The 22,627-nt window shown below is 30.8% G+C and overlaps 1 protein-coding gene across 8 annotated transcripts in view; it reads right to left on the bottom strand.

The window, feature by feature from the left end:
- Window positions 1–22,627, bottom strand: part of LOC144447869 (neogenin-like) — a 281,364-nt gene that overhangs the window by 183,044 nt on the left and 75,693 nt on the right. For all 8 annotated transcript variants that reach the window (XM_078137986.1, XM_078137991.1, XM_078137990.1 and 5 more), the window contains exons 4-5: window positions 18,995–19,176; window positions 14,128–14,278 (exon numbers count right to left, since the gene is read on the bottom strand). In XM_078137986.1, coding sequence (XP_077994112.1) covers window positions 14,128–14,278; window positions 18,995–19,176 — 333 coding nt within the window. The remainder of the gene's footprint in view (window positions 1–14,127; window positions 14,279–18,994; window positions 19,177–22,627) is intronic.

The raw sequence follows: 22,627 nt of genomic DNA, 5'->3' as shown, positions 1-22,627 counted from the left end.
TAGAAATGCTGATCAATGATAACAAACAATTAATAAAAGCTGCAAATGGGGCCAAAGCGGTTTGCCCAGCAGGCAATGATGTGCTGCATGGAGGTTGGAGTACTCTTCCTTGTACACACCAAATTGTAAGGTTATCTATACACTGGTTTCAGAGAAGAACATTTTGAAAATGATTTAGAGGAAAATCCAATATGGCCACCAATGGACTTCTTTAATCAATGATTGCCATGAAACTATGCATTGAAATTTTTGCTCGTTTACAAATTTTAAAGTAGTCAAGTAGTTGACTCTATTTGCCAAAATGCAAGTCAATCAGTGCAGTGCTTTTGGAGAAGTTGTCATTTTCAAATTTCCGTAAAATCCAATATGGCCGCCGTAACGGTCAACCGATTGCAACTTAGATAAAGATGCTATACACAAAAGATCACACTAAGTGGACTGCTCATTCTGGAGAAGAAGATTTTTAAAGGAAAAATAGCACAATATTGCATTGTCGCACAACTTCATGTTCAGGGCAATTATCGATATATAATTTTTGCTGAACCCTTTAATAGTACAGGTCACATCTCAAGCCATTTTCAATTCACGGCTCTATGCAAAGTATTCTCCAAGAAAGACATAATTACAAAACAACTGGAACTTAAAATAAACATTGAACACTATTTCCCAACAGCATAAATAAAAAAGATTGGTGATCTGTTGTTGTCCATCTCCCTCTTTCATCCTTTTTATTTTCACATTTCTAGGGAATTTTTTCATATACTATTTTGCTTGTCATAGGGAGCACTTTTTACATCTCTCGTGTCAGTCGCCCATCTAAGGGACTTGGCTTTTCTGCCTGACCAGATTATGCAAGTTTTATTCTTTTTCTTTACTAGCATCATGTTACTTCGATTCCATACAATTTTTGCAATGATCACTTGTTTATTACGGATTGTCATCTTATCTCATTTATCCCTCCAATTTTATGCTTTCTGCCATTTTTAGAGGTTCACCATTATTTTTCAATTATACTATGTCCTGCATTTTCCACTTTTATTGTAGTAGTTTTTAGCTGTATTATCATTTTATTTATTACAATCACTCTGTATCCGTTTATGCTATTTTTAGACCCTGAAGAAGACCTCCCGTGTGTGGTCGAAATGTTGGTAATAAAGTATTTTAACCGTAGACAACCGGACTTGTGCATTTATCAAACCAGAAATATTAATCGACGCACTCCTGTCAGTCAGAGGCACACTTTATTTTTTACCATAGAAACATCACAGGGCCTAGGGAGACATCCATCTAAATGTATCACATGCATGCAGCGTGACTTTCCAAGTACATGCTGAATGTGCATGAGTCTGTTCAAATTTGGTATCACATAGAAGCAAAAGTCCAGCACAGATGAAAACAAAAGTGGAGAAAATGTTGAGTGGCGCGCCCTCACTGTACACTAATTACATAAAGGTCAATGTATTATTGATACAATGTATTATTGGTCACTATTATTGATCATTGTTGCGAAATTTTCTTCATAGGCTAGCTTGGTGAGGCTTGGTCTATTTTCCATATTTTGACCGCACACATTTGGGTATAAATGATAGATTATTACACTTGATAAATATGTGAGAGTGTATTTATATCCTGAGATACAGAGCTAGATAAATGATTATGTACAAGCCTTGCAACAAACAGCGGTAGTTTGTTATCAAGAGAAATCGGAAAAGAACACAGTAAAAAGGTGACGGTTCGAGGTCAATATAATACTTCCTAAACTTCTAATCGAAAATCTAACAAGTCATTGATAATGACATAGTCCCCGCTATAATTAGGTTTTAAGGAATTATCACTACTCTGATCACGCAACAACATTTGTGAACCTAAAACAAACAGACTTAGATATGTTGGGTGTGCTTGTTGGACATGGAATATGCCTCCAACAATAAAGGATTGGTTGGGTATGGGGGATCATATCATGATGAAAATGGAGTCTGAGTTATGGCTTTGGACATGGAAAATTCACAAACAAAATGGCTGCCAGGCAGCCATATTGGATCGTATCATGACGAAAATGGATATGCACATGTATGTCATAGAACACTGTCCTAATACCAACTTTAAATGAGATCTGTTCAAGCATGTCTGAGTTATGGCTTTGGACATGAAAATTCGCAAACAAAATGGCTGCCAGGCAGCCATATTGGATCGTATCACAACGAAAATGGATATGCACATGTATGTCATAGAACACTGTCCTAATACCAACTTTAAATGAGATCTGTTCAAGCATGTCTGAGTTATGGCTTTGGACATGAAAATTCGCAAACAAAATGGCTGCCAGGCAGCCATATTGGATCGTATCACAACGAAAATGGATATGCACATGTATGTCATAGAACACTGTCCAAATACCAACTTTGAATGAGATCTGTTCAAGCATGTCTGAGTTATGGCTTTGGACATGAAAATTCCCAAACAAAATGGCTACCAGGCAGCCATATTGGATCGTATCACAATGAAAATGGATATGCACATGTATGTCATAGAACACAAGACATTATTATATACCATATAGGGTTGTTTTGTCTTCAATTGTAATTTGTATATTATTATATATCATATAGGGTTGTTTTGTCTTGAATTGTAATTTGTATATTATTATATACCATATAGGGTTGTTTTGTCTTGAATTGTAATTTGTATATTATTATATACCATATAGGGTTGTTTTGTCTTGAATTGTAATTTGTATATTATTATATACCATATAGGGTTGTTTTGTCTTGAATTGTAATTGGTACATTATTATATACCATATAGGGTTGTTTTGTCTTGAATTGTAATTTGTATATTATTATATACCATATAGGGTTGTTTTGTCTTCAATTGTAATTTGTACATTATTATATACCATATAGGGTTGTTTCGTCTTGAATTGTAATTTGTAAATTATTATATACCATATAGGGTTGTTTTGTCTTGAATTGTAATTTGTATATTATTATATACCATATAGGGTTGTTTTGTCTTCAATTGTAATTTGTGCATTATTATATACCATATAGGGTTGTTTTGTCTTCAATTGTAATTGGTATATTATTATATACCATATAGGGTTGTTTTGTCTTGAATTGTAATTGGTACATTTTTATATACCATATAGGGTTGTTTTGTCTTCAATTGTAATTTGTATATTATTATATATCATATAGGGTTGTTTTGTCTTGAATTGTAATTTGTATATTATTATATACCATATAGGGTTGTTTTGTCTTCAATTGTAATTTGTATATTATTATATACCATATAGGGTTGTTTTGTCTTGAATTGTAATTTGTATATTATTATATACCATATAGGGTTGTTTTGTCTTCAATTGTAATTTGTACATTATTATATACCATATAGGGTTGTTTTGTCTTCAATTGTAATTTGTATATTATTATATACCATATAGGGTTGTTTTGTCTTGAATTGTAATTTGTACATTATTATATACCATATAGGGTTGTTTTGTCTTCAATTGTAATTTGTATATTATTATATACCATATAGGGTTGTTTTGTCTTGAATTGTAATTTGTATATTATTATATACCATATAGGGTTGTTTTGTCTTGAATTGTAATTTGTATATTATTATATACCATATAGGGTTGTTTTGTCTTGAATTGTAATTTGTATATTATTATATACCATATAGGGTTGTTTTGTCTTCAATTGTAATTTGTATATTATTATATACCATATAGGGTTGTTTTGTCTTCAATTGTAATTTGTACATTATTATATACCATATAGGGTTGTTTTGTCTTCAATTGTAATTTGTATATTATTATATACCATATAGGGTTGTTTTGTCTTCAATTGTAATTTGTACATTATTATATACCATATAGGGTTGTTTTGTCTTGAATTGTAATTTGTATATTATTATATACCATATAGGGTTGTTTTGTCTTCAATTGTAATTTGTATATTATTATATACCATATAGGGTTGTTTTGTCTTCAATTGTAATTTGTACATTATTATATACCATATAGGGTTGTTTTGTCTTCAATTGTAATTTGTATATTATTATATACCATATAGGGTTGTTTTGTCTTCAATTGTAATTTGTACATTATTATATACCATATAGGGTTGTTTTGTCTTCAATTGTAATTTGTACATTATTATATACCATATAGGGTTGTTTTGTCTTCAATTGTAATTTGTACATTATTATATACCATATAGGGTTGTTTTGTCTTCAATTGTAATTTGTATATTATTATATACCATATAGGGTTGTTTTGTCTTCAATTGTAATTTGTATATTATTATATACCATATAGGGTTGTTTTGTCTTCAATTGTAATTTGTACATTATTATATACCATATAGGGTTGTTTCGTCTTCAATTGTAATTTGTACATTATTATATACCATATAGGGTTGTTTTGTCTTGAATTGTAAATGGTATATTATTATATACCATATAGGGTTGTTTTGTCTTGAATTGTAATTGGTATATAATTATATATCATATAGGGTTGTTTCGTCTTCAATTGTAATTTGTACATTATTATATACCACATAGGGTTGTTTTGTCTTGAATTGTAATTGGTATATTATTATATACCATATAGGGTTGTTTTGTCTTGAATTGTAATTGGTATATAATTATATATCATATAGGGTTGTTTCGTCTTCAATTGTAATTTGTACATTATTATATACCATATAGGGTTGTTTTGTCTTGAATTGTAATTTGTATATTATTATATACCATATAGGGTTGTTTTGTCTTGAATTGTAATTTGTACATTATTATATACCATATAGGGTTGTTTTGTCTTGAATTGTAATTTGTATATTATTATATACCATATAGGGTTGTTTTGTCTTCAATTGTAATTTGTATATTATTATATACCATATAGGGTTGTTTTGTCTTCAATTGTAATTTGTACATTATAATATACCATATAGGGTTGTTTTGTCTTCAATTGTAATTTGTATATTATTATATACCATATAGGGTTGTTTTGTCTTCAATTGTAATTTGTATATTATTATATACCATATAGGGTTGTTTTGTCTTCAATTGTAATTTGTACATTATTATATACCATATAGGGTTGTTTCGTCTTCAATTGTAATTTGTACATTATTATATACCATATAGGGTTGTTTCGTCTTCAATTGTAATTTGTACATTATTATATACCATATAGGGTTGTTTTGTCTTCAATTGTAATTTGTATATTATTATATACCATATAGGGTTGTTTTGTCTTCAATTGTAATTTGTACATTATTATATACCATATAGGGTTGTTTTGTCTTCAATTGTAATTTGTACATTATTATATACCATATAGGGTTGTTTTGTCTTCAATTGTAATTTGTACATTATAATATACCATATAGGGTTGTTTTGTCTTCAATTGTAATTTGTATATTATTATATACCATATAGGGTTGTTTTGTCTTGAATTGTAATTTGTAAATTATTATATACCATATAGGGTTGTTTCGTCTTCAATTGTAATTTGTAAATTATTATATACCATATAGGGTTGTTTTGTCTTGAATTGTAATTTGTATATTATTATATACCATATAGGGTTGTTTTGTCTTGAATTGTAATTTGTATATTATTATATACCATATAGGGTTGTTTTGTCTTCAATTGTAATTTGTACATTATAATATACCATATAGGGTTGTTTTGTCTTCAATTGTAATTTGTATATTATTATATACCATATAGGGTTGTTTTGTCTTGAATTGTAATTTGTATATTATTATATACCATATAGGGTTGTTTTGTCTTGAATTGTAATTTGTATAATATTATATACCATATAGGGTTGTTTTGTCTTCAATTGTAATTTGTACATTATTATATACCATATAGGGTTGTTTTGTCTTCAATTGTAATTTGTACATTATTATATACCATATAGGGTTGTTTTGTCTTCAATTGTAATTTGTATATTATTATATACCATATAGGGTTGTTTTGTCTTGAATTGTAATTTGTATATTATTATATACCATATAGGGTTGTTTTGTCTTGAATTGTAATTTGTATATTATTATATACCATATAGGGTTGTTTTGTCTTGAATTGTAATTGGTACATTATTATATACCATATAGGGTTGTTTTGTCTTCAATTGTAATTTGTATATTATTATATACCATATAGGGTTGTTTTGTCTTGAATTGTAATTTGTATATTATTATATACCATATAGGGTTGTTTTGTCTTGAATTGTAATTTGTACATTATTATATACCATATAGGGTTGTTTTGTCTTGAATTGTAATTTGTATATTATTATATACCATATAGGGTTGTTTTGTCTTGAATTGTAATTTGTACATTATTATATACCATATAGGGTTGTTTTGTCTTGAATTGTAATTTGTATATTATTATATACCATATAGGGTTGTTTTGTCTTCAATTGTAATTTGTACATTATTATATACCATATAGGGTTGTTTTGTCTTGAATTGTAATTTGTATATTATTATATACCATATAGGGTTGTTTTGTCTTGAATTGTAATTTGTACATTATTATATACCATATAGGGTTGTTTTGTCTTGAATTGTAATTGGTATATTATTATATACCATATAGGGTTGTTTTGTCTTCAATTGTAATTTGTATATTATTATATACCATATAGGGTTGTTTTGTCTTGAATTGTAATTTGTACATTATTATATACCATATAGGGTTGTTTTGTCTTGAATTGTAATTTGTATATTATTATATACCATATAGGGTTGTTTTGTCTTGAATTGTAATTTGTATATTATTATATACCATATAGGGTTGTTTTGTCTTCAATTGTAATTTGTATATTATTATATACCATATAGGGTTGTTTTGTCTTCAATTGTAATTTGTACATTATAATATACCATATAGGGTTGTTTTGTCTTCAATTGTAATTTGTATATTATTATATACCATATAGGGTTGTTTTGTCTTCAATTGTAATTTGTATATTATTATATACCATATAGGGTTGTTTTGTCTTGAATTGTAATTTGTATAATATTATATACCATATAGGGTTGTTTTGTCTTCAATTGTAATTTGTACATTATTATATACCATATAGGGTTGTTTTGTCTTGAATTGTAATTTGTATATTATTATATACCATATAGGGTTGTTTTGTCTTCAATTGTAATTTGTACATTATTATATACCATATAGGGTTGTTTTGTCTTGAATTGTAATTTGTACATTATTATATACCATATAGGGTTGTTTTGTCTTGAATTGTAATTTGTATATTATTATATACCATATAGGGTTGTTTTGTCTTCAATTGTAATTTGTACATTATTATATACCATATAGGGTTGTTTCGTCTTCAATTGTAATTTGTACATTATTATATACCATATAGGGTTGTTTTGTCTTGAATTGTAATTGGTATATTATTATATACCATATAGGGTTGTTTTGTCTTGAATTGTAATTGGTATATAATTATATATCATATAGGGTTGTTTCGTCTTCAATTGTAATTTGTACATTATTATATACCACATAGGGTTGTTTTGTCTTGAATTGTAATTGGTATATTATTATATACCATATAGGGTTGTTTTGTCTTGAATTGTAATTGGTATATAATTATATATCATATAGGGTTGTTTCGTCTTCAATTGTAATTTGTACATTATTATATACCATATAGGGTTGTTTTGTCTTGAATTGTAATTTGTATATTATTATATACCATATAGGGTTGTTTTGTCTTGAATTGTAATTTGTACATTATTATATACCATATAGGGTTGTTTTGTCTTCAATTGTAATTTGTATATTATTATATACCATATAGGGTTGTTTTGTCTTCAATTGTAATTTGTATATTATTATATACCATATAGGGTTGTTTTGTCTTCAATTGTAATTTGTACATTATTATATACCATATAGGGTTGTTTCGTCTTCAATTGTAATTTGTACATTATTATATACCATATAGGGTTGTTTTGTCTTGAATTGTAAATGGTATATTATTATATACCATATAGGGTTGTTTTGTCTTGAATTGTAATTGGTATATAATTATATATCATATAGGGTTGTTTCGTCTTCAATTGTAATTTGTACATTATTATATACCACATAGGGTTGTTTTGTCTTGAATTGTAATTGGTATATTATTATATACCATATAGGGTTGTTTTGTCTTGAATTGTAATTGGTATATAATTATATATCATATAGGGTTGTTTCGTCTTCAATTGTAATTTGTACATTATTATATACCATATAGGGTTGTTTTGTCTTGAATTGTAATTTGTATATTATTATATACCATATAGGGTTGTTTTGTCTTGAATTGTAATTTGTACATTATTATATACCATATAGGGTTGTTTTGTCTTGAATTGTAATTTGTATATTATTATATACCATATAGGGTTGTTTTGTCTTCAATTGTAATTTGTATATTATTATATACCATATAGGGTTGTTTTGTCTTCAATTGTAATTTGTACATTATAATATACCATATAGGGTTGTTTTGTCTTCAATTGTAATTTGTATATTATTATATACCATATAGGGTTGTTTTGTCTTCAATTGTAATTTGTATATTATTATATACCATATAGGGTTGTTTCGTCTTCAATTGTAATTTGTACATTATTATATACCATATAGGGTTGTTTCGTCTTCAATTGTAATTTGTACATTATTATATACCATATAGGGTTGTTTCGTCTTCAATTGTAATTTGTACATTATTATATACCATATAGGGTTGTTTTGTCTTCAATTGTAATTTGTATATTATTATATACCATATAGGGTTGTTTTGTCTTCAATTGTAATTTGTACATTATTATATACCATATAGGGTTGTTTTGTCTTCAATTGTAATTTGTACATTATTATATACCATATAGGGTTGTTTTGTCTTCAATTGTAATTTGTACATTATAATATACCATATAGGGTTGTTTTGTCTTCAATTGTAATTTGTATATTATTATATACCATATAGGGTTGTTTTGTCTTGAATTGTAATTTGTAAATTATTATATACCATATAGGGTTGTTTCGTCTTCAATTGTAATTTGTAAATTATTATATACCATATAGGGTTGTTTTGTCTTGAATTGTAATTTGTATATTATTATATACCATATAGGGTTGTTTTGTCTTGAATTGTAATTTGTATATTATTATATACCATATAGGGTTGTTTTGTCTTCAATTGTAATTTGTACATTATAATATACCATATAGGGTTGTTTTGTCTTCAATTGTAATTTGTATATTATTATATACCATATAGGGTTGTTTTGTCTTGAATTGTAATTTGTATATTATTATATACCATATAGGGTTGTTTTGTCTTGAATTGTAATTTGTATAATATTATATACCATATAGGGTTGTTTTGTCTTCAATTGTAATTTGTACATTATTATATACCATATAGGGTTGTTTTGTCTTCAATTGTAATTTGTACATTATTATATACCATATAGGGTTGTTTTGTCTTCAATTGTAATTTGTATATTATTATATACCATATAGGGTTGTTTTGTCTTGAATTGTAATTTGTATATTATTATATACCATATAGGGTTGTTTTGTCTTGAATTGTAATTTGTATATTATTATATACCATATAGGGTTGTTTTGTCTTGAATTGTAATTGGTACATTATTATATACCATATAGGGTTGTTTTGTCTTCAATTGTAATTTGTATATTATTATATACCATATAGGGTTGTTTTGTCTTGAATTGTAATTTGTATATTATTATATACCATATAGGGTTGTTTTGTCTTGAATTGTAATTTGTACATTATTATATACCATATAGGGTTGTTTTGTCTTGAATTGTAATTTGTATATTATTATATACCATATAGGGTTGTTTTGTCTTGAATTGTAATTTGTACATTATTATATACCATATAGGGTTGTTTTGTCTTGAATTGTAATTTGTATATTATTATATACCATATAGGGTTGTTTTGTCTTCAATTGTAATTTGTACATTATTATATACCATATAGGGTTGTTTTGTCTTGAATTGTAATTTGTATATTATTATATACCATATAGGGTTGTTTTGTCTTGAATTGTAATTTGTACATTATTATATACCATATAGGGTTGTTTTGTCTTGAATTGTAATTGGTATATTATTATATACCATATAGGGTTGTTTTGTCTTCAATTGTAATTTGTATATTATTATATACCATATAGGGTTGTTTTGTCTTGAATTGTAATTTGTACATTATTATATACCATATAGGGTTGTTTTGTCTTGAATTGTAATTTGTATATTATTATATACCATATAGGGTTGTTTTGTCTTGAATTGTAATTTGTATATTATTATATACCATATAGGGTTGTTTTGTCTTCAATTGTAATTTGTATATTATTATATACCATATAGGGTTGTTTTGTCTTCAATTGTAATTTGTACATTATAATATACCATATAGGGTTGTTTTGTCTTCAATTGTAATTTGTATATTATTATATACCATATAGGGTTGTTTTGTCTTCAATTGTAATTTGTATATTATTATATACCATATAGGGTTGTTTTGTCTTGAATTGTAATTTGTATAATATTATATACCATATAGGGTTGTTTTGTCTTCAATTGTAATTTGTACATTATTATATACCATATAGGGTTGTTTTGTCTTGAATTGTAATTTGTATATTATTATATACCATATAGGGTTGTTTTGTCTTCAATTGTAATTTGTACATTATTATATACCATATAGGGTTGTTTTGTCTTGAATTGTAATTTGTACATTATTATATACCATATAGGGTTGTTTTGTCTTGAATTGTAATTTGTATATTATTATATACCATATAGGGTTGTTTTGTCTTCAATTGTAATTTGTACATTATTATATACCATATAGGGTTGTTTCGTCTTCAATTGTAATTTGTACATTATTATATACCATATAGGGTTGTTTTGTCTTGAATTGTAATTGGTATATTATTATATACCATATAGGGTTGTTTTGTCTTGAATTGTAATTGGTATATAATTATATATCATATAGGGTTGTTTCGTCTTCAATTGTAATTTGTACATTATTATATACCACATAGGGTTGTTTTGTCTTGAATTGTAATTGGTATATTATTATATACCATATAGGGTTGTTTTGTCTTGAATTGTAATTGGTATATAATTATATATCATATAGGGTTGTTTCGTCTTCAATTGTAATTTGTACATTATTATATACCATATAGGGTTGTTTTGTCTTGAATTGTAATTTGTATATTATTATATACCATATAGGGTTGTTTTGTCTTGAATTGTAATTTGTACATTATTATATACCATATAGGGTTGTTTTGTCTTCAATTGTAATTTGTATATTATTATATACCATATAGGGTTGTTTTGTCTTCAATTGTAATTTGTATATTATTATATACCATATAGGGTTGTTTTGTCTTGAATTGTAATTTGTATAATATTATATACCATATAGGGTTGTTTTGTCTTCAATTGTAATTTGTATATTATTATATACCATATAGGGTTGTTTTGTCTTGAATTGTAATTTGTATATTATTATATACCATATAGGGTTGTTTTGTCTTCAATTGTAATTTGTATATTATTATATACCATATAGGGTTGTTTTGTCTTGAATTGTAATTTGTATATTATTATATACCATATAGGGTTGTTTTGTCTTGAATTGTAATTTGTAAATTATTATATACCATATAGGGTTGTTTTGTCTTGAATTGTAATTTGTAAATTATTATATACCATATAGGGTTGTTTCGTCTTCAATTGTAATTTGTAAATTATTATATACCATATAGGGTTGTTTTGTCTTGAATTGTAATTTGTATATTATTATATACCATATAGGGTTGTTTTGTCTTGAATTGTAATTTGTATATTATTATATACCATATAGGGTTGTTTTGTCTTCAATTGTAATTTGTACATTATAATATACCATATAGGGTTGTTTTGTCTTCAATTGTAATTTGTATATTATTATATACCATATAGGGTTGTTTTGTCTTGAATTGTAATTTGTATATTATTATATACCATATAGGGTTGTTTTGTCTTGAATTGTAATTTGTATAATATTATATACCATATAGGGTTGTTTTGTCTTCAATTGTAATTTGTACATTATTATATACCATATAGGGTTGTTTTGTCTTCAATTGTAATTTGTACATTATTATATACCATATAGGGTTGTTTTGTCTTCAATTGTAATTTGTATATTATTATATACCATATAGGGTTGTTTTGTCTTGAATTGTAATTTGTATATTATTATATACCATATAGGGTTGTTTTGTCTTGAATTGTAATTTGTATATTATTATATACCATATAGGGTTGTTTTGTCTTGAATTGTAATTGGTACATTATTATATACCATATAGGGTTGTTTTGTCTTCAATTGTAATTTGTATATTATTATATACCATATAGGGTTGTTTTGTCTTGAATTGTAATTTGTATATTATTATATACCATATAGGGTTGTTTTGTCTTGAATTGTAATTTGTACATTATTATATACCATATAGGGTTGTTTTGTCTTGAATTGTAATTTGTATATTATTATATACCATATAGGGTTGTTTTGTCTTGAATTGTAATTTGTACATTATTATATACCATATAGGGTTGTTTTGTCTTGAATTGTAATTTGTATATTATTATATACCATATAGGGTTGTTTTGTCTTCAATTGTAATTTGTACATTATTATATACCATATAGGGTTGTTTTGTCTTGAATTGTAATTTGTATATTATTATATACCATATAGGGTTGTTTTGTCTTGAATTGTAATTTGTACATTATTATATACCATATAGGGTTGTTTTGTCTTGAATTGTAATTGGTATATTATTATATACCATATAGGGTTGTTTTGTCTTCAATTGTAATTTGTATATTATTATATACCATATAGGGTTGTTTTGTCTTGAATTGTAATTTGTACATTATTATATACCATATAGGGTTGTTTTGTCTTGAATTGTAATTTGTATATTATTATATACCATATAGGGTTGTTTTGTCTTGAATTGTAATTTGTATATTATTATATACCATATAGGGTTGTTTTGTCTTCAATTGTAATTGGTATATTATTATATACCATATAGGGTTGTTTTGTCTTCAATTGTAATTGGTATATTATTATATACCATATAGGGTTGTTTTGTCTTGAATTGTAATTTGTATATTATTATATACCATATAGGGTTGTTTTGTCTTCAATTGTAATTGGTATATTATTATATACCATATAGGGTTGTTTTGTCTTGAATTGTAATTTGTACATTATTATATACCATATAGGGTTGTTTTGTCTTGAATTGTAATTTGTATATTATTATATACCATATAGGGTTGTTTTGTCTTGAATTGTAATTTGTATATTATTATATACCATATAGGGTTGTTTCATCTTGAATTGTAATTTGTACATTATTATATACCATATAGGGTTGTTTTGTCTTCAATTGTAATTTGTACATTATTATATACCATATAGGGTTGTTTTGTCTTGAATTGTAATTTGTATATTATTATATACCATATAGGGTTGTTTTGTCTTCAATTCCTCATCTAGACAACCCATGGAACATCAACACCAAATTTCAGGCTAACTTTTTTAGAATAAGTAGTTTACCACAATTCACATTTTAAAAACATAATCATGTTATTTTCAATTGAACAATTTCCAAATTAGACAGCCTAAGTTACAACCCCAAGAAATACCAAAGAAACCGGACAAGCAGTTTCTTTCCTTGAATCTTTCACTTTTGTACATGGGCAAGCGTTTGTATGTGCATGCACAGCGCATGTGCACAAACAAACACATGCTTTCCTGTGCTTATACAAACCATAACTGTAAATAGCACTACTCAGAAACTTAGTTCAGTAATACTAATGAATAGAAGATAAAAGTTGGATATATGACTTATTGCTGTGATATCATTCTTTAGTAAATCTTTGGTTCAGACAGACAGACAGACAGACAGACAGACAGACAGACAGACAGACAGACAGACAGACAGACAGATTGATTGATACCTTGGTCTTAATGTTTGGCCATCTTTCCACCATGACATTGAGGGTGCAGGATATCCATTTGCTGCACATTCCAGTATGACCTCTTCTCCTTCTATTACCTCTATATCACTAGGGCTATTCACAAACTCTGGATCTCTTGTATTGGAACCACCTACAAAGACACATACCACAAATATTTCAAGTTATATTAACATTTCTATCTTTAGTTGTGACTTGAATGTTTCGATCGATACTGCTCTCCTAATGTGAATTGGGAGAGAGTTCCATAACTTAGGACCGGCAACAGGGAAGGCGCAATCTCCGTACGTGGTAGTTGCAACATGTGGAATGGCAAGTGTAAGAGGAGTACTAGAACGTAGGGCACGCGTTGGCTTGTGTATGGGTATTAGTTCAATGATGTAGGATGGTGACAGTTTGTTGACAGCCTTGTAGGTGATGAGCAAGATTTTGTATACAATGCGTTGACATACTGGTAACCAATGAAGATTACATAAAACTGGTGAGACATGATCATATTTGCGTAGTTTGACAACAAGTCTAGCAGCTGTGTTCTGCACACATTGATTGAAGTTTGTGGATCTCTTTGTCTGGTAATCCATAGAGGATGGAATTGCAATAATCCAGCCTAAAGGTAAAAAATGCATGGATTAGTCTTTCGGTGCTGGTGTTGTCGAGGTACTTTCGAATTTGGCCGATCTTTCGAATGGCTAGGGATGCTGCTCTGCAGATGTTATTTACATGACAAGTCATTCTAAGTTCCGAGTCAAGTATAACCCCAAGGTCACGTGTTGATGATGTGTTGACAGTGCTGTCCCCAATTGTGATACATGGTACAGGATTGGTTTTACTGAATCGAGATGAGAAGTGGATTATCTCTGTTTTACTATCATTTAGATTTAATTTATTCGATGCATACCAAGTTCGTATATCAGCAATGCATGCTTCAATACTCGAGACTGTGTTCATGTGTTGTGATCGTTTCATCATCTGGTAAAGTTGAGAGTCATCAGCATACATCATACTGTTAGATTATGTTGTGAAATCAGATCCTCTAGGGGTGCGACATACATGGTAAAGAGTATGGGACCAAGAACTGATCCCTGTGGGACCCCAAAGTGTAGGCTGTGACAGGCAGACTTTGCATTGTTTACTGTTACATGTTGTGTTCGATGCTGGAGGTATGACCTAAACCAGGAAAGTACTGTGCCATCTATCCCAAACTGCTTATGCATTCTGTCTATTAAGATTTGACGGTCAATCGTGTCAAATGCTGCAGACAGATCTAATAGTACAAATATAACATCTCGGTGTCCATCAATAGCATGAAGAATATCATTATAAACACGAATGATAGCGGTTTCTGTACTGTGGTGTTTACGGTATGCAGACTGCATCTTTGCATCTTTGCATATAGGTCATTGCTTTGTAGGTGATAACATGGTGTGGCATAGTAAATCGATAGAAAACCGTCCAGGTTGATAGGTAATTACACCTAGGGAATAATAAACGAGGTCAGAATACTGGTTCAATAATATTTTTCATAAGTATTACATCTTCAAAGAGTTCTATGCTTGTGAAAATAGTGTCCACCTGCTACAAGATCTGTCTCATTTCACCATAACGTATTTTCTTCAACAAGTGGATGTCGTGTCGAGCATTCAATTTGAAAACATTCCTGTAGATGCGAATTTGCATCGCCATCTTCGCTGCTCAGCCTTATGAAGTCTAACACCACAAACAGATCTGTGCGATTTACGATAAGAACTGAATACTAATTACTAGATGGCGAATGACTTAGTTTCAACCAATGGGTGAACGTATTGTAACAAGTCATTGAGAATGACATAGTCCTCGCTATGATTGGCTTTTAAGGAATTATCACTATTCTGATCACGCAACAACACTTGTGAACCTAAATCAAACAGACTTAGATATGTTGTGTCTGCTTGTTGGACATGGAACATGCCTACAACAATAAAGGATTGGTCGGGTATGGGGGATCATATCACGATGAAAATGGATATGCACATGTATGTCATAGAACACTGTCCTAATACCAACTTTGAATGTGATCTGTTCAAGTATGTCTGAGTTATGGCTTTGGACATGGAAAATTCACAAACAAAATGGCTGCTAGGCGGCCATATTGGATCGTATCATGACAACAATGAATATGCACATGTATGTCATAGAACACTGTCCTAATACCAACTTTGAATGAGATCTGTTCAAGCATGTCTGAGTTATGGCTTTGGACATGGAAAATTGACAAACAAAATGACTGCTAGGCGGCCATATTGGATCGTATCATGACAATAATGAATATGCACATGTATGTCATAGAACACTGTCCTAATACCAACTTTGAATGAGATCTGTTCAAGTATGTCTGAGTTATAGCTTTGGACATGGAAAATTCACAAACAAAATGGCTGCTAGGCGGCCATATTGGATCGTATCATGACAACAATGAATATGCACATGTGTGCATAGAACACTGTCCTAAAACCAACTTTGAATGAGATCTGTTCAAGCGTGTCTGAGTTATGGCTTTAGACAAGGAAAATTTGCAAACAAAATGGCTGCTCGGCGGCCATATTGGATCGTATCATGAAACAAATTGACGTGCATATGTATGCCATTGTATGTTGCCCCTGTACCAAGTTTGAAAAAAAATCGGTCCAGGCATCTCCAAGAAACAGCTGCAGACAGACGGCCGGACGCACGGACAGACGGAACCCAATCCATAAGTCCCCATCCCGGACTTCGTCCGGTGGGGACTAACAAACAAAAGTCCAACACATAAGGGTGAAGATAACTTTGCCTTTATGCATAACAGCTGAGTAACCTGTCTCACTTCTGTTCTCCTCAGAGGAGAATTCTCCTGTCTTTGTAATTTCCCCATTGGTGACTGCTTGTTCAAAGTCAAAAGTGTCAGATTTAATCCATCTATTGATATTCCCATAGTGATTCAATTAGTCTAAATGTACTGTTTTCTAGTTGACTTCTCATTAAATCTACCATTTAATTCCCGGATTTGAGAACTCCTCAGAATGACGGACCAGTATTCGCGGTGATGCAAAATCATGCGTATTATACGCAATGGAAATTAATTTTACGCATATTTGATCGAACGATCTGTATCCTTTACGCAACAAATTTTGTTACATTTGCCATGCCCCCCCTTGACTGACGATATGGCATCGTACTGAGTGAGAGTCAATTGTTTTTATTTTGATACATAATATTACTATAGACCACTAACGAACTTGTACCCTGGCCCTGTTACAATCAATGTAAAAAAGACGCAACACTAATGTTGCAATTTTTGTTGCCATTGTTGTGTCTAACTGGAAAATTACTAGTACATGCCAAACACAGCTGCACAGGTTCAAATGGACACTCAACACGTCACACTCCCACGTCAAAAACTCACTGTAAGACATGCCTAGCCATGATATTCTCTTCAGCATGTTCAGGGTTTTTTTTTACAAGAACAAAAATAGTCGGAGACAATACGGCATGGCACCTTCAGTTAGCACAGGTCTTTTTTGAAAGAAGACGAAACCGTTTCGTATCACTGTATGGGTGGTAATGAAGTCAATAAAAAGAAAATGAAATAAAACGAATAGGAATACACAGTTTTCAAGAGGGACAGGTATCCGACAAAACTTTCTGCTACGACAACTCACTAAGATTTTGAAAGGTCAAAGATTGTACTATGACGACACATGCAACGTCCGAACTATTAAACTAAAGGGAAGGGATAGAGGGGGAACTTAGCATTCAACTTCAATACTGACGTAGCCATGGAAAATCGTACTTGCGTGTTTTTTATTAAGAGAAGCAATTCATAGACACAGCGACTTTTAAAACCATAGATTTTGTAGTACATTTAGTGTACACGTAAAAACAGACCATTTCGAGACTTTTGTCACAGCCCACGTATCCATGAACAGTAGACTCGCCCACATTGACACCACATGTTTATCTGTGTTGTCTTCAAGTGAAGCCTTCTCACCCGATATCTCTGTAAGTTCAATGGTGGTTCGATGGGTACGAAAATATTAGTCCATTTTCGTTTCGATTACAATTCAGTAGCTAAGAAACTAGAATGTACCATTTTGTTCATTTTAGTGACATTTTATTTAGTATCATCTAAGTAGTGTCGGTGAACAACACAAGCCTTTCAAAGTTTCACATTTCATTTTGTTTTTGTACCGTAAACACGAGACAGTGTGTGTTTACATGCAAACAATCCAGCTGCCAGCGATCTTAGTTCAAGTTTGCCTTGAAAAGGGCCGATGTGGAAAATATTCCATGTACCTCCTGATCTTCGTTGAGCTAAATGACGGAGGAAAGACATGTTGACTGTTTGAAAGCTATAGATGAATGACAAGTTTGAAAAAAGTATGCGTGAATGTGATTCGTACGAAGTTTGACATTAGTAGCCTCTTTACTGATATATTTGACTTTCCAAAATGGCGACCATGAGATCTATGTACTAGTGAAACCGTGAGAGAAGTAAATCATTTTGCCCCATTTATTGAAAAAATATTCAATTCATTTTTTTTTCGTCAAAACTTACAAGGGGGCGCCAAGAATTTACAAGAGGGCGCAGTGTCCCTGTTACCTTGTTCAGGGAGAACACTGAGTATTCATGGTTTGAAATCACGTAAAAAGACGAATCACATCATTGATTTCCTCGAAGAGCTCTACTACTGCCTGTCTACATAATAGGTGGGTGGGTGGGTGGGTGGGTGGGTGGGTGGGGGTATCAGAACCTATACTTTGTGGTCCCACGCCATCGCCTTGTACACAAGTACATAAATGATGTCATCATTTGCAACACCAGCAATAATCTTACCAGAAAGCAGTTCAAGTCTCTCTTCTTCACTCCGCCGCGCTCCCTCTATGTTTGTAGCTTTACACCTATAACCTGTTTCATCTGACATGGCAGCATCTCTGATCTCCAACACACCACTTGGTAAGGATGTAAACCTATCATTGACACTCGTTGATTCTAAACTCTCTCTGTTTTTCTGCCACCTAGGGGAGAGAGGTGACAAATTGATGTATGGGTAGAAAAAAACTGTCAATAAAACGTGTCATAAATTCTACTTACAAATATTTTCCAAGCATTCCTATGCAACTTTACACATAATACAATGTCAAATTTTGACAATCACAACCTATAATGATCATGTTGGGATTGTCATTAATCCTGAAACAATGCACAGCTGCCATTGATTGGTCAATGACATAAATGCAATCAAACAAATTACAGCATTTCTTTCAATTTCTTAAAGATCACAAGAATCATTCAAGAATGTCACTAATTGGTCAACAACCTAAAAGCAATCAAACCAATCACAGTATATCTTTCAATTTTCAATTTCATTACTATGTTTATTTTGCCATAAAAATAAAGGATATTGGGTTGTCTGAAAAATGAGCAACTGTGGGCCCAGCCACAGAGCACCTCATGAAGTACTTCTCATTTGCATATAGATAAACCAGATTTAGGACAGTTATGTTGTCACTCCAGGAAAACAATTGGCTTTTTCAGTGTATCTGTACATACAAAGGCATTTTCTATGGTTTTCAATTTTAGTTGCTATGTCTATGATTTGCTTCTTTTAAGAAAAAATACAAAAGTAAGATTTTCCATGGCTATGTCAGTATTGAATGCTAAGTTCCCCCTCTATCTCTTCCCTTTAGTTTAATATAGTTCAGACGTTGCAAGTGTTGTCACAGTACAATCTTTGACATTTCAAAATCTTAGCGAAGTCATCTATATAAAGCAGAAAGTTTTGTCTGATAACTCTTCTTGAAAATATATACATGTACTCGCTTTTATTTCATTTTCTTTTGACTTTCATTAGAATCCACACAGTGACACGAAACGGTCTCGTTTTCTTTTTAAAAAACTACCCGTGGTCACTGAAACCCTACCATGGTGCCGTATCGTCTCCGACAATGATTTATAGGGCGTATAAACTTTGTTATGTTTAATGTATGAAGTAAATTATATTGAAATTGAAGTATGCAGTCGTAAGATATAGCCTAATTACCGAAAATAATTAATTATGCATATTTTTCACTATATCTTTAAGCGAAATCAACAACTTTTATAGGATATATATGCACTCTGAAATGTTTAACATATGTACTAAATTGTATTGAAATTGAAGTATGCAGTCTAAAGATATAGCCTAATTACCTGAAACTCATTAATTATGCAAATTATTCATTAACACTGTAAGGTACATCAACTAACTTTACAGGACATATACAATTTGCTATGGTTAATGGTATGTACTGAATTGTATTGAAATTGAAGTATGCAGTCGTAAGATATAGCCTAATTACTAAGAATCGTTCATTAACACTGTGAGGTACATCAACAAACTTGATAGGACATATGCATTTTCTTATGGTTAACGTATGTACTAACTTATATTGCAGTTGAAGTATGCATTCTTAAGACAGCCTAATTACCCAAAATAATTAATTATGCAAATCATTCATTAACGCTATAAGGTACAACAAATTTTCTACGACAAATATATGTTGTTATGTTTAGTGAATATACTACAATATTGAAATTGAAGTATGCAGTCTGAAGATATTGCTTAATTAGTTGATTTCATTTATATGCAAATTTCCCTAATTAACACAAACAGGTCTCGCTCAAAAACTAATCAGGTCTAGCCATTACCCCAAACGTTATATGTACATGTACTAAATTTCATTATAATTGAGCCAGATGTTTTTTAAGACAGACATCCCCTTTTTAATACGTCCTGTACCCATACGGGTAAAAATGAGCGAAAATTTGATAAAAAACGTTATTTTCAGTCACAATAATTTGAACGGAATTAATTAAGAGCTCGCCAATTCAATTATGACGCAATAGTCTATGCCGCACCATCAATGAATGTGTACTAAAATATCTGAAGTCGTCGCCTAAATACTTTATGAAAAATTAGTTTGTGTATATATAATTCATTATTTGACTGAACAACAAAAAATTATCACTAAATATATGCCCAACATCAGTAAACAAGTCATTGAAAATGACATACTCCCCGCTATGATTGGGTTTTAAGGAACTGGCAGTTTATGTTGTCATTTTCAAACCTGGTTAATGTTGTTTGGCCTCATATGGTTGTTTTTGATATCACTGCTCTGTTCAAGCATGTCTGAGTTATGGCTTTGGACATGAAAACTGCGCCAACAAAATGGCTGCCAGGCAGCCATATGGATTGTATCACGACGAAAATGGATATGCACATGTATGTCATAAAACACTGTGCTAATACCAACTTTGAATGAGATCTGTTCAAGCATGTCTGAGTTATGGCTTTGGACATGGAAAATTCGCAAACAAAATGGCTGCCAGGCAGCCATATTGGATCATATCGTGACAACAATGAATGTGCACATGTATGTCATAGAACACTGTCCTAATACCAACTTTGAATGAGATCTGTTCAAGTATGTCTGAGTTATGGCTTTGAACAGGGAAAATTCGCAAACAAAATGGATGCCAGGCAGCCATATCGGATTGTATCACGACGAAAAACTTGATATGCACATGTATGTCATGGAACACTGTGCTAATACCAACTTTGAATGAGATCTGTTCAAGCATCTCTGAGTTATGGCTTTGGACATACAAAAATCGCAAACAAAATGGCTGCCAGGCAGCCATATTGGATCGTATCACAACAACAATGAATATGCACATGTATGTCATAGAACACTGTCCTAATGCCAACTTTGAATGAGATCTGTTCAAGCATGTCTGAGTTATGGCTTTGGACATGGAAAATTCACAAACAAAATGGCTGCTAGGCGACCATATTGGATCTTATCATGACAACAATGGATATGCACATGTATGTCATAGAACACTGTTCTAATATCAACTTTGAATGAGATCTGTTCAAGCATGTCTGAGTTATGGCTTTGGACATGGCAAATTCGCAAATAAAATGGCTGCCAGGCAGCCATATTGGATCGTATCATGATGAAAATGGATATGCACATGTATGTCATAGAACACTGTGCTAATACCAACTTTGAATGAGATCTGTTCAAGCATGTCTGAGTTATGGCTTCGGACATGGAAAATTTACAAACAAAATGGCTGCTAGGCGACCATATTGGATCGTATCATAAAACAAATTGAAGTGCATACATATGCCATTGTATGTTGCCCCTGTACCAAGTTTGAAAAAAATTCGGTCCAGGCATCTCCAAGAAACGGCTGCGGACGGGCGGACGGACAGACGGACAGACACACGGACGCACGGACAGATGGAACCCAATCCATAAGTCCCCGTCCCGGAGTTCGTCCGGCGGGGACTAATGATGGTATGTGACAAACACACATGTCACCAATTTCTTGCGACGAGGATGATTGATATGCCTACAGCCCAAGCAAGGCACTACACTTATTGTAGCATTACCTCATTTACTTGTACCTGCAACT

Source organism: Glandiceps talaboti, chromosome 16, assembly GCF_964340395.1.
Source record: "Glandiceps talaboti chromosome 16, keGlaTala1.1, whole genome shotgun sequence".
Lineage (NCBI taxonomy): Eukaryota > Metazoa > Hemichordata > Enteropneusta > Spengelidae > Glandiceps > Glandiceps talaboti.
Note: the sequence above shows the minus strand (reverse complement) of the source record. Positions and strands in the feature narration are given on the sequence as shown.